The sequence below is a fragment of the Pan paniscus genome, chromosome 13, assembly GCF_029289425.2.
Source record: "Pan paniscus chromosome 13, NHGRI_mPanPan1-v2.0_pri, whole genome shotgun sequence".
Classification (NCBI taxonomy): Eukaryota; Metazoa; Chordata; class Mammalia; order Primates; family Hominidae; genus Pan; species Pan paniscus.
The window spans coordinates 110886456-110900686 of NC_073262.2; the positions used below are offsets into that span (position 1 = coordinate 110886456).

General features: G+C 38.4%; 1 protein-coding gene across 18 annotated transcripts in view; it reads left to right on the plus strand.

The window, feature by feature from the left end:
• Window positions 1-14231, plus strand: part of PIKFYVE (phosphoinositide kinase, FYVE-type zinc finger containing) — a 92617-nt gene that overhangs the window by 10583 nt on the left and 67803 nt on the right. For 9 of the 18 annotated variants that reach the window (XM_003820821.6, XM_055109041.2, XM_055109040.2 and 6 more), the window contains 4 exons: window positions 87-205; window positions 912-1083; window positions 9121-9328; window positions 12081-12170. In XM_003820821.6, coding sequence (XP_003820869.2) covers window positions 87-205; window positions 912-1083; window positions 9121-9328; window positions 12081-12170 — 589 coding nt within the window. Of the gene's footprint in view, window positions 1-86; window positions 206-911; window positions 1084-1566; window positions 8632-9120; window positions 9329-12080; window positions 12171-14231 lie in introns of those variants that run through there. The other 9 variants (XM_055109042.2, XM_055109043.2, XM_055109044.2 and 6 more) reach the window with 4 other exon arrangements.

Here is a 14231-nt window from a genome sequence, read left to right on the forward strand (position 1 = left end):
GAGGCAGTTTCCATCACATATATACCTTGTTGTATATAGATACTAGGGACTGTTAACAAGGTTGCTTTTTTTTTAATCCAACTCAGACACAAGAAGGAAAGCAGAACCTACCTTTGGAGGTCATGACCCTCGTACAGCTGTTCAGCTTCGAAGCCTCAGCACAGTATTAAAACGCCTCAAGGAAATCATGGAGGGGAAAAGCCAGGTACTGTCTAGAGGCTTTGGAAGATTACTTATTAAGCGCTTATGGGGATCATGCCATACCTAATGAAAATGGCTTAATGCCACTGAAAGAAAGTTTAATTAGCGCTTCCTCCAGCTGTGAGCACCCTATTTTTATACATAAGTTCTTAATTTTATTGTAGTCTAATTTATCAGTTTTTTTCCCGTTATCCTTAGTGCTTTTTGTGTTCTGTTTAAGAAGTGTTTATCTAGTTCAGGGCAGTAGATATTCTCCTATGGTTTCTTCAAGAAGCTTTATTATTTCTGTCAAGTATAGGGGTCAGGCTTCCATTTTTCCTCATGGATGTCCAGTCGGATATAGTACCATTGTTTTTGAAAAGACCATCTTTCACTGATTGCATTATAAATTCCACCATAAGTCCATATATGTGTGAGGGTGTGTCAGGGCTCTCTTTTTCTGTTCCATACCTTTATTTTTTTCTATCCTTGTACCAGTACCCTGTCTAAAATTATTGTAGCATTAAGAATAAGTCTTGATGGCTGGTAATATTAAGTCCTTCAATTTGTTCTTCTTCAAGATTGTCTTGGTTATTTTGACCTTTCGTATTCCCATATGAATTTTTGAATTAGTTTGTTTTCTGCAAAAGAAACCTTTGAGGATTTCATTTGCCATTGCATATTAATAATCAGTATTTTCAAGAAGCCTTCACACATTTTTATTGTTATAGGATAGTGACCTGAAACAATACTGGATGCCAGATAGCCAATGTAAAGAGTGCTATGACTGTAGTGAGAAATTTACAACCTTTAGGCGCAGACACCATTGCCGACTATGTGGGCAGATTTTCTGCAGTCGTTGCTGTAATCAAGAAATCCCTGGAAAATTTATGGGCTATACAGGTAAATGCATTTTATTGCCAGTTTACAATTTTTAAAGGTCATAACTATAAGACACTTATAATACAGGATAGTGTTAAGCCAATTTTCATTTTGGGTTTTATGTGTAAGACATGGGGACACAAAGGTGAGGGAGACACAGCTTTGCTTTTAAGAACTTTCCTATTGAATAATACAGTAGATGGGACTTATCATAAATAACTAGAGTAAAAGTGTATTTATTGTAGATGCTAGCAAAAAACTATAGGAACATTAAAATTTATTAGACAAGATCGTTAGAGTAGATTACTAATTTAAATCACTATGAGAGTTTTCATTTTACAAAGTACAGATCTTCCTTGACGTAATTACATGACACTGTGCTTTGGCAGTGAATTGTGTCTTACTCAGATTCTTCCATAAGGAACATAGTCAAATTTCAGCAGTACAGAAAATTTAAGTTATTTCTTGAAACAGAAAAAACTGAACAATGGTATGTTGATTTATACAGTGATTTGGGAGTAGAAGATAGTCAGAAATTACCTGAAAAACAAAACTCCTAACATCTCTCTCATGTTATTTTTGTTATTGTGAAGATCTTTCTGTCTGCTCATTTTTTTTCCACCTAAACTACTACAGAGTTCAGAATCCCATTATCTGTCACCCAGAACCCCATTAGCTTTTACAACAGCTTTTTTGTTTGAAAATTACTTGTATTTCTTTTTTTTTTTGGTAATAATTTCAACTTTTATTTTAGATTCATGTTTGTTACAGGGGTATATTTAGTGATGCTGAGATTTTGCATATGACTGATCCTGTCACCCAGGTAGTGAGTATGGTATCCAGTAGTTAGTTTTTCAAACCTTGCTCCTCTTCCTCCCTCCCTGCTCTAGTAGTCCCCTTGTCTATTGTTGCCATCTTTATGTCCTTATGTACTCAGTGTTTAGCTCCCACTTGTAAGTGAGAGCTTGCGGCATTTGGTTTTCTGTTCTGTGTTAATTTACTTAGGATAATGGCCTCCAGCTGCATCCATATTGCTGCAAAGGACATAATTTTGTTCTTTTTTTATGGCTGCATAGTATTCCATGGTGTATATGTACCACATTTTCTTTATCCATTTCACCATTGGTGGCACCCAGGTTGATTCTGTATTTGCTATTATAAAAAGTGTTACAATGAACATACGAGTACATGTGCCTTTTGATAGAATGATTTATTTTCCTTTGGATATATACCCAGTAGTGGGATTCCTGAGTCAAATGGTAGCAGTTCTGTTTTAAGCTCTTTGAGAAATCTTCAAACCGTCTTCCACAGTGGCTGAACTAATTTACATTCCCATCAGCAGTGTATAAGCATTCTCTTTTCTCTGCAGCTTTACCAGCATTCGTTTTTTGGCTTTTTAATAACAGCCATTCTGACTGGTGTGAGATGGTATCTTATTGTGGTTTTGATTTGCATTTCACTAATGATCATTGATGTGGAACATTTTTTCATGTTTGTTGGCCACTTGTAGGTCTTTTTTTGAGAAGTGTCTGTTCATGTCTTTTGCCCAATTTTTAATGCGGTCATTTGTTTTTTACTTGTTGAATTACGTTTCTTATATATTGTGGATATTAGATCTTTGTCAGATGCATAGTTTGCAAGTATTTTCTCCTATTCTGTGGCTTGTTTGTTTACTCTGTTGATAGTATCTTTTGCCATGCAGAAGCACTTTAGCTTAATTAGGTCCCACATGTCAATTTTTGTTTTTGTTGCAATTGCTTTTGAGGACTTAGTCATAAATTGTTTCCCAAGGCTGATGTCCAGAATCGTGCTTCATAGGTTTTCTTCTAGGACTTTCATAGTTTGAGGTCTTATATTTAAATCTTTAATCCATCTTGAATTAATTTTTGTATATGGTGAAACATAGGGGCCAGTTTTATTCTTCTGCATATGGCTAGCCAGCTATCCCAGTGCCATTTATTGAATAGAGAGTCCTTTCCCTGTTGTTCATTTTTGTTGACTTTGTTGAAGATCAAATGTCTGTAAGTGTGTGATTTTATTTCTGGTTTCTTTGTTCTGTTCCATTGGCTTATGTGCCTGTTTTTGTACCAGTACCATGCTGTTTTTGTTACTGTAGCCTATTCCTATGAAACTACCAGTGTCGTTTTTCATAGAATTAGAAAAAACTATTCAAAAATTCATATAGAACCAAAAAAGAGCCTGAATAGCCAAAACAATCCTAAGCAAAAAGAACAAGGCAGGAGGCATCACATTTCCTGACTTCAAATTGTAATCTAAGGCTACAGTGACAAGATTACAGCTTTTAAAATACATTTTTTTTACCTTTAGTTTCTCCCTACCTCTAATTCATATTTCATATCCTAGTCAGCATTCTTTGTAAAATGATAATTTGATCATGTCAGGGTATTTTCCTGCATAATACTCTTTCAGAGCTCCCATTACCCTCAGGATAAAACCTTTCTTGTTAATATGGTTGGTATGTTAGCTTCCTAGGTCTGCCATAACACAGTACCACAGGCTGTGTGGCTTGGAACAACAGAAATGTATGTCTCATAGTTCTGGAGGCCAGAAGTACCAAAATACAGATCAGGGAACAAATATAGGGATTCTGCTGGTTGTCTATTCTAACTGTATGTTCTAGAACTGGGGAAATAACCATAGAGTGAGTTTGGGGACTCACTAAACTCACAGTGAGATGGACCTGAGCTAAAGCTTCGCTGATCACCTGACCTCTATAAGTCCCTACTCTGACAGGCAGACCAGAGTGATGTTTTGGGTCTCCTGGAATTAGTGTCAGTTGAGAGTAGGTGTCTAATAACCCCTGACAAATTTGATCATTTCCTTCTCCTCAGTGTCCAGTCGCCTTGGTAAAAGCATAGGTCTCTTTGGGGATGGCTGGTAGAAAGATTAACGGTGTACATTTCTGGCAGTGTAGTGGGGTTCTTCTTCAGAATCACCAATCCCCTCTTCATTCAAGGAGTTCTGGATCATCTGTAAGTGGCTCAAGTCTGGGAATTGAATGAAGGATCATATGACTCTGTTTTCATGATTGAAGTTGGACTTACAGCTACTTAATATGGAGTTGTTTCCCTTATACAAATCAAGTAAGAATTTTGTTGACTGCCCATCTACTTCACTTGTGGAGACATTATGATCAACTAGCCAATGCCATAAATCTCTTAGGCTATTCTGATTATTGCTTTGATTCTGATGTCTATTATAGTAACCATGCCCACCTTGGCTTTGGCGACTAAAGTGCTGCCTATTGGCCCCTGCCACCCTGGGATCCAGTGATCCCCATTGCATTTAGGTTTCCTGACCCAGTAGCAGTAGTTCCTGCTGTAATTTCTGATCTACAAAGAAGAGCAACCACAAAGCTCTTTAAGGATTCGGGGCCTCCCCTCACAAATTTATTTCTCATAGTCGTGGTTGAAAGGTTATGTCCTTCTTGGGTGAGTCAGCAAGTCTTACATGGTAAAACTACTTTTAACATTTCAATCTCCCCTAACCTTTGGATGCCTTCCTCTATAATATAATAGGGCATTTCTGATATTTCAACCCCATTTAGTGTAAGCCACCTTTTGGTCTATGTTTTAGCCAGTCATCTAAACAGACTGTTGGAGACCCTTTTAACCCCTTGAGCTGCAACAATAAATATAGAATCTGCTTAGTGGGCCCATGTCAGTAAATTCAGCTTGATCCAACTTTATGTTCTTTCCACTATTATCCCATACCTTCATTATCCATTCCCACATGTATTTCCTTGGTTTTTATCTGTGTAAATTGGAAAAATCATGTAGTTCTTCTGGAGTGTAGTGCACCTTCTCATGGGTCACAGTTTGTATCTCACCTTTCAGGGCCTACCTGAGCTTGAGTTCCTTTATAGGTCTGGTAGCAAAGAGGAGTAGCAGGAGTAGATCCTGAGTAAAATTAGCAGTGTCTTGCAAGGCAGCTAACTCAGGGGAGGTCATTACAGCCTATCTGATCAAAGCCAGGTTAATCTCCTCAAATGAGGTGGAAAGACTGCTGCTGCTGGCAAAGAAGACTCAGAATTTTGGTGTTTAACATCCCCAGCTTCATCAGGATCTTCTTATATGTTTCCATTCCTTCCCAATCAACACCCTCACTTTAATAGCAGACAAACTTCAAGGTTGGTGATTCAGTTTGTGTTTCAGTTCAGTCACTTGCAGGATGAGAGTGTTGTTCTGATTTTTAACAATCTTAGCACTGAACCTGCAGGAGATAAGGATTTCTTTCAAGGAAGACCTAGAAACTTTCAGATAATTTATACAGTTCTTGAGCTGGGAATTTGAATCCCTAAGGTAATCCATTTCTTTTTTTACTTTTGTCTAATGCAATTAGGAGGAACCAGCCCATGCCATTATAGTTGTTAGCTTGACAAAACCATTCTAAGATATTAAATACTTGGTCACTCAGAACTTTGCCTTTTATAAGTATTACTATTTGATTAGGAGTATCTGTAGGTGATATTTTGCATGTCTTTGTTGCCACATTACACAATGGACTATCAGTGTTCTCTTTACTACTGGAAATAGAGTCATTAGTGCCTTTAAATCTAATCAGCTTAGAGAACCAATTCCAGAAATGTAAGAACCAATTCAGAAAACTTACCCTTAAGATTCTGTTGCTCTAAAGCCATTCTTGGTACCAAAATATGTATTAAGGTTCTCCAGAGAAACAGAACCAGTAGGATACACAAACACACATTTATATAGAGAGAAATTTATGTTTAACAATTGGTCAAGTTATTTTGAGGACTGGCAAGTCTGAAATTCTCAGGGCAGGCCAGTAGGCTGGAAACTCCTACAGGATTTCTGTCTTGCAGTGTTGAGACAGAATTTCTTTTTCTTCAGAAAACTTTAGTCTTTGTCCTTAAGGACTTCATCTGATTAGATGAGACCCACTCACATTCTAGAGGACAATCTGCTTTACTTAAAGTCAGCTGATTGTAAATATTAATCACATCCAAAAAAAATAACCTTCACAGCATCTCAGCTTGACCAAATAACTAATCTAGCCAAGTTGACACATAAGGTTAATCACAAATGGGATAATATAGTGGTCTCCAACCTTTTTGGCACCGGGGACCAGTTTTGTGGCAGACAGTTTTTCCATGGACTGGTGTGGGGGACGGGGGATGGTTTTGGGACGAAACTATTCCACCTTAGGTAATCAGGCATTAGATTCTCGTAAGGAACGTGCAATCTAGATCCCTCACATGCGCAGTTCACCATAGGGTTCACGCTTCTATAAGAATCTAATGCCACCGCTGATCTGACAGGAGGTGGAGCTCAGGAGGTAATGCCCGTTTGTGTATGGCTTGTGTGCTGCTTGCTCGCCACTCACCTCCTGCTGTGCGGCTCGGTTCCTAACAGGCTACGGATGGGGAGTAGTACATGTCCCTGGGATTGGGGACCCCTGGGATAATATATGCTAGGCACAGTTATACATTGTGACCCTGAATAAATACAAATAACTAGAAAAATGTCTAGTACATGGAAAGGGATCAATGAACAGTAAACTATTGTTATTGATGGTAATAGCAATAGTATCTGCATCTGTCATGCAGCTTTTTGGTTATATGTGTGTTGCCTCCAGTGGCCTATGAGTTTTTTGATGGCAGGGCTGTATCTCATCAATCTTTGTATTCCCATCACACCATATAGGCATGCGCTTAATAGGCTCTTGCTGATGAAATTTCTTCATGAAATGAAAACTTTTCTGATTAGGCTTGGCTCTGTTTATTGATTTTACAATTTTAGTTCTAATAGCTGACTGGTTAGGCGAGATTTCCTTTATAGTGTAAGAAACAACTGAAGTCTTTGTTGTAGTAAATTGAAAGTCTTTCTGCAGGGAGTAATTTCACTTCTTTTGTTTTTTTTTTTTTGGAGACTGAGTCTTGCTCTGTCGCCCAGGCTGGAGTGCAGTGGCACGATCACAGCTCAGCTCACTGCAGCCTCAGCCTCCTGGGCTCAAGCAATCCTCCTACCTCTCCGCCTCCCAAGTAGCTTGGACTACAGGGTGCATGCCACCATGCCCTGGCTAGTTTTGTATTTTTTATTGATGTGGGGTCTCACCATGTAGCCTAGGCTGGTCTCAAACTCCTGTGCTCAAGCAGTCCGCCTGCCTTGGCCTCCCAAAGTGTTGGGATTACGGGTGTGTGCCATCATGCCTGGCCTACATGCATAATTTAATAAAACTGAGTACTACGTAATAGTAGTCTTAAAATGAAAAAGCAAAAGGCCATTTTGGTAGTGATTATGGTAAAAACATAATACAGTTAACTTTTAGAAATCTTTTATTTTGTATCACTTCAGTTTTCTAATATTAGTGGGAACATTTTAGGTAGAATTATTAAACAACATGTTATTAGTAAGGTTTAATTATTTTACCTCCTTTTTTAATACCTAAAATGTTACAGAATCACTCAAAACAATGTTATAGAAAAATAGAGTAGAAGTGAAAACTTCTATTTGGACAGGACTGCACCCTCAAAAAATACATATTTAGAAATATTAACCTTGTTGGTCCTCTCAAGAATATTTCATTTCTATCCTTTTTTTTTTTTTTTTTTTCCCAGACAGTTTCGCTTTTATTGCCCAGGCTGGAGTGCAGTGGCACAGTCTTGGCTCACTGCAACCTCTGCCTCCCAGGTTCAAGCGATTCTCCCACCGCAGCCTCCCGAGTAGCTGGGATTACAGGCACCCGCCGCCATGCCTGGCTAATTTTTGTATTTTTAGTAGAGACAGGGTTTCACCATGTTGGCCAGGCTGGTCTTGGACTACTGACCTCAGGTGATTTATCCGTCTCAGTCTCCCAAAGTGCTGGGATTACAGGCGTGAGCCACCGTGCCCGGCCTTAACTTTTTTTTATAATAATTCTTTTATAGTTTTTACTCTCATATATTATACTGCATGTAAGCCCATTTTCTGTTAGTTTGCTTTTGAAATTCTTTGGAGGGTACTCTTCAAGGCTTCACAATAAAGACCTTAATAATATTTTCCTCCTTAATTAATTTGCCTGTGGAAAATATGTTGTTTCCATTTGTGTTGGTTTATTTATTCTATTAAAAAATGTTATTCCTTGAAACTCATGTCTCTGTTAGATTTCTTTTTTAAAATTTTATTTTATATATGTTTATATTTGTATAGAGACAGGGTCTCGGTATGTTGGCCAGGTTGTTCTTGAGCTCCTGCCCTCAAATAGTCCTCCCGCCCTCAAGCAGTCCTTCTGCCTTGGCCCCCCAAAGTGCTGGGATTACAGGTGTGAGCCACTGTGCCTGTCCTAGATCCCTTATTTCACTTTTAAAACCTGGAAAAAAATACTCTTTTAAGCAAAATTTTCTGGTATCATTGGGATATACATTTTATTTTGTTTTGTTTTGTTTTATTTTATTTATTTATTTATTTATTTATTTATTTTGAGATGGAGTTTCGTTCTTGTTGCCCAGGCTGGAGTGCAATGGCACAGTCTTGGCTCACTGCAACCTCCGCCTCCCGGGTTCAAGCAATTCTCCTGCCTCACCCTCCTGAGTAGCTGGGATTACAGGTATGCGTTACCATGCCCGGCTAATTTTTGTATTTTTAGTAGAGATGGGGTTTCACCATGTTGGCCAGGCTAGTCTTGAACTCCTGACCTCAGGTGATCCGCCGCCTCGGCCTCCCAAAGTGTTGGGATTATAGGCGTGAGCCACCACGTCTGGCCTGGTATGTTACATTTTAAACTCATTATAAATGTTTATGGTAGTTTGGACACCTGGATGAATTTATCATAATGATGGCTCTTTTTTTTTCTTTTAACTTCTAACTTTTGATTTTTAGTGCCAGAATTCAAAATGGCCCTTAAATATATATAATAGAGCTAACAAAATTATTTCACTTTTTAAAATGTCTTTTTTTGAGAGTCTGTACTTGAAGACATTTCCCTGTTATTAGATGAACTGTTGACCCAAGGAGTTAAAAAAGTTACGTTAAGCAATATGTTACTGCTATCTTTTTCTTCATTTTCCTTGTTTTTGTTTTTGTTTTTTTCTCCTAGGAGACCTCCGAGCTTGCACATATTGTAGAAAAATAGCCTTAAGTTATGCTCATTCCACAGACAGTAATTCTATTGGGGAAGACTTGAATGCTCTTTCAGATTCTGCTTGCTCTGTGTCTGTGCTTGATCCAAGTGAACCCCGAACACCTGTTGGGAGTAGGAAAGCCAGCCGTAACATATTTTTAGAGGATGATTTGGCCTGGCAAAGGTATTGTCCCTTAAATATAATTTTATTTAAAGTTGAGAAATATCGATAGTTGTCTGACCTTTGAGTGCTTTCAGTTAACACTTACCCTCTTTGAATTATTTCCTGTCAGTTCACTGTGTTCTCCTTTTTCTTTGGCTTGCCTCCAGAATGTTTGCAGATGTTTATGGATAGTGATGATATTGGCTAATTAGAATGTAAGCTCCATGAGAGGAGACTTTACATCTTTCTTGTCACTGTTCTACCCCAGGCACCAAGAACAGTGCATGGCATGTATATAATCTTGATAATATTTGTTGAACAGGCAACAGAAGTCATTGAGATTATTAATTTCTAATGTAGCCTTCTGTGAGAAGAAGAATGCCTGTACAATATGTATTCATATTTCCAAGTGAAATTAGATTTTTTTTCCTTCTGAAGGTATATGTCATGTTTTTCTGTAAGTATACTGCACTGCTACTTCATGTTTTTTTGTAAGTATACTGTACTGCTTGGTAGTAGAGGGTGCTAACTCTTGGGAGTTACCTGGAATTGTTTGAATTAGAGTCTTAGTTTCATCAGTTTCTGATTTTTAAAAATTATTAGTTATTATTTTTGAGACGGCCTTGCTCTGTCACCCAGGCTGGAGTGTAGTGGCGTGATCATAGCTCAGGGCAGCCTCGAATCCCCTCTGCCTCAGCCTCCTGAGTAGCTGGGACAACAGGCGCACACCACTGTGCTTGGCTGATTTTTTTTTTTTTAAGAGATGGGGTCTTGCCATGTTGACCAGGCTGTCTTGAACTCCTGGCTTCAAGCGATCCTCCCACCTCAGCTTCCCAAAGTGCTGAGATTACAGGCATGAGCCACTCACTGCACCTGGCCTCTGATTATTTTCTTTAGCTGAATTATTTTGTTAAGCATAATACCAAATCTGGCCGTTACAAAGAGCCTATAGTTTTAAGTAACATCTCTCTGATAAGTTAATTTCTCAGTTAACCCTTAAGGAATTGAGAAATTAGTATGTAATGAATTTAAATAGAAGTAAAAAATGAATTAATTACAGCTACATTCAATATGTATGAATCTCAGGGACAGAAAGTGGAGTAGAAAAGAAAATCATCTAATCATGTCACCAGCAAAATTTAATTAATATAAAATTTAAAAATACACAAAACTACTACACTGTCTAGGGACTGAAATGTGGTAACACTTAAAGACGATAGATATGAAAGTTATAACAGTGGTTTCACTGAGGGAAGGGAAGGGATTAGGACTGGGTAGGGGAATTTCACAGTCAGTGGTAGTGTACTTTTTCTTTTTCTTTTTTTTTTTTTTGAGACAGAGTTTTTTTTGCTCTTGTTGCCCAGGTTGGAGTGCAATGGCACGATCTCGGCTCACTGCAACCTTCTTTTCCTGGGTTCAAGCGATTCTCCTGCCTCAACCTCCTGAGTAGCTGGACTTACAGGTGCCCACCACCATGCCTGGCTAATTTTTCTATTTTTAGTAGGGACGGGGTTTCATCATGTTGGCCAGGCTGGTCTTGAACTCCTGACCTCAGGTGATCTACCCGCCTCGGCCTCCCAAAGGGCTGGGATTACAGGTGTGAGCCACCGCGCCTGGCCAGAGTTTCTTTTTCTTACATTAGTTTTTATTTATTTATTTATTTTGAGATGGAGTCTCGCTCTGTCACCCAGGCTGGAGTGCAGTGGCGCGATCTTGACTCACTGCAACCTCCGCCTCCCAGGTTCAAGTGATTCTTGTGTCTTAGCCTCCCAATTAGCTGGGATTACAGGTGTGTGCCACCATGCCCGGCTAAGTTTTGTATTTTCAGTAGAGATGGGTTTTGCCATGTTGGCCAGGCTGGTCTCGAATTCCTAGGCTCCAGTGATTTGCCCGCCTCCCGAAGTGGTGGCATTATAGGCATGAGCCACCATGCCCAGCCTTTTCTTACATTGCTTCATGAATACTTTGGTGTTTATGGCATTATGATTTTTTATACCTTACATATATTTTATAAATTTTAAAAATTGATTCTATGTTTAATTAAACAATCTGAAGTATAGAGATTTTTTTAGTTTTTGCTTACTTTAGTTAGTGATGCTTTTTAGTTGTGACAGGCCCTGTCGTAATGGGCAGATGTGATTTAACAAAACAAATCAGGTAAGAAAGCTCCCTGAGAGATGTACAATAGATGTCAAAGGTAGAATGATTGTTAAATTTTAGGTTCTGTGCTAATTGCTTAATGTTCATTCTCTTTTAGTCAGCATATCTCTGTGGTAGGCACTATTTTCTCCTTTTGACAGATGTGGATGCTGAGGTTTAGCGAGATTAAGTAATGAACCCAAGGTCATGTAGCTAGTAAGAGGTCGAGCCTGCACTTGGACCTAGGTTTGTCTGACTCTATGGTGCTATTCTAGTGGGTTATGGGGACTGAGAATAAAATATTTGAACTCAGATTTCCCTCCAAAATCAATTTCATCTTGTATTAATAATGTTAGACGTTTCAAAGGCACCCATCCAACTAACTTTATTTACATTCCATATACTTAAAAACTTTTTAAAATTGTCATTTCGGCATTTTATATTCTTAAAAGCCATGCACTGCAAAAACTATCATTCATACCATTTACACCCTAATTAAAGGAAGAACAAAAATGACACATAATCTCATTATTGCAAGGAAAAAGATTAAATCTGCTTTTAATGTTAAAGTGCCTCATTGAAATTCCCTTTTACTGTCCTGAATTATTTCAGTATTTTCCTATTTTCTTTATAGTTTGATTCATCCAGATTCCTCAAATACTCCTCTTTCAACAAGACTTGTATCTGTGCAAGAGGATGCTGGGAAATCTCCTGCTCGAAATAGGTAAACTGACAAATGAAAACACTGTGCTCTCTGATGTTTATTTCTTTTCATGCTAATAAGAAGAACAAACGGATAAAAAGGGTGGGATTGATTGTCATATACTTCCGTAGCTCTAAAAGCTGAATTAAACTATCATTTTCTTTTTGCTATTCAGCCCTTGTTTCCATTCTCTCAGTGACTTTCCAGTATTCTCCAGTGGCTTCCGGGTTTGGAACCTACACCATCCTTTCTCTTCTGGTTAAATAAGACGTGAAGGATGTGAGGGAAGGAGCCATGTGGACATTTTGTGGAGGAGTGTCCCAAGAAAACAGGAATAACAAATTCCTGAGAGGAAATACACTTGGCAAGGAATAACAAGGAATCCTATGATAATGGAGTAGAGCAGTCTTAGAGTTAATTATAAGGACTCTGTCATTTACTCTGAGTGAGATGGGAAGCTGTTGGAGAGTTTTACATTTTTTGTCGTTAATTTTTAATTGCTTTGAAAAAATGTCAAACATGCAGAAAAGTTGCGAGAATAGAAAAATATATCTTCATGTATTTTTCATTAACATTTGCTAATTTATATTTTGTCCCTTTGCTTTCTCATTTTTTCTTTTTTTAATTTTTATTTATCTTATTATTATTTTTGAGACGGAGTCTCACTCTCTCGCCAGGCTGGAGCGCGGTGGTGTGATCTCAGCTCACTGCAAGCTCTGCCTCCTGGGTTCATGCCATTCTCCTGCCTCAGCTTCCTGAGTAGCTGGGACTACAGGCGCCCATCACCATGCCCAGCTAATTTTTTTGTATTTTTAGTAGAGACGGGGTTTCACCGTGTTAGCCAGGATGGTCTTGATCTCCTGACCTCATGATCCACCCGCCTCGGCCTCCCAAAGTGTTGGGATTACAGGCATGAGCCACCGAGCCCAGCCTGTTATTTTTTAGTAAAATACAGAGATGGGGTTTCACTTTGTTGTTCAGGATGGTCTTGAACTTCTGACCTCAAGCGATCTTCCCACCTCGGACTCCTAAAGTGCTGAGATTACAGGTGTGAGCCACTGCACCTGGCCATCGTTTTTTATATTGTATATACATGTATGCATATTTTCTGAACCATCTCAGAGTAAGTTGCAGACATCATTATCCTTTATATATTTTTATTAAGTTTATTTTTTATAGCAGTTTTAAGGTTCATACAAAAAATGAGCAGAAAGTACAGAGAGTTCCCCTATAGCCCCTGTCCCCACACATGCACAATCTTCATGACTATCGGTGTCCTGCACTAGAGTGGCATATTGTATTCAGTGGACCTACTTTGACACATGATCATCATCTAAAAGTTAATAGTTAACATTAGAATTCACTCTTGGTGTTGAATATTCTATGGATTTGGACAAATGTATAATGACATGCGTCTGTCATTGTTGTATCCTACGGAATAGTTCCTCTGCCCAAAAAGTCTACTGGGCTTCTCCTATTTATCCCTTCCTCTCCCCAACCCATGACAATCATTAATCTTTTTTACTGTCTCCATAGTTTTACTTTTCCCAGAATGCCATATAGTTGGAATTATACAGTGTGTAGACTTTTCGGATAGGCTTCTTTCACCTACTAATATGCATTTAAGTTTTCTCTATGTCTTTCCATAGCTTGATAGCTCATTTCTTTTTAGTGATGAATAATATCCCATTGGCTGGATACACTATAGTTTATCTACTCACCTACTGAAGGACATCTTGATTGCTTCGAAGTTTTATCAGTTACGAGCAAGGCTGTTATAACATCTGAGTATAGGTTTTTTTGTGGGTGTAATTTTCAATTCATATGGATAAATACCAAGGAGCATGATTGCTGAGTCCTATGGTAAGATTATGTTTAATTTTGTTGTAAGGCACTGCTAGACTTTTTTGTGGTTTTACCATTTTGCATTCCTACCAGCAATGAATGAGAGTTCCTGTTGTTTCACATCCTCATCACATTTGGTGTTGTCAGTTTTGGATTTTGGCAGTTTTAATGGGTGTGTAGTATTATCTCATGTGATTGACTTTTGTATATTAATCTTGTATCCTGCCACCTTGCTAT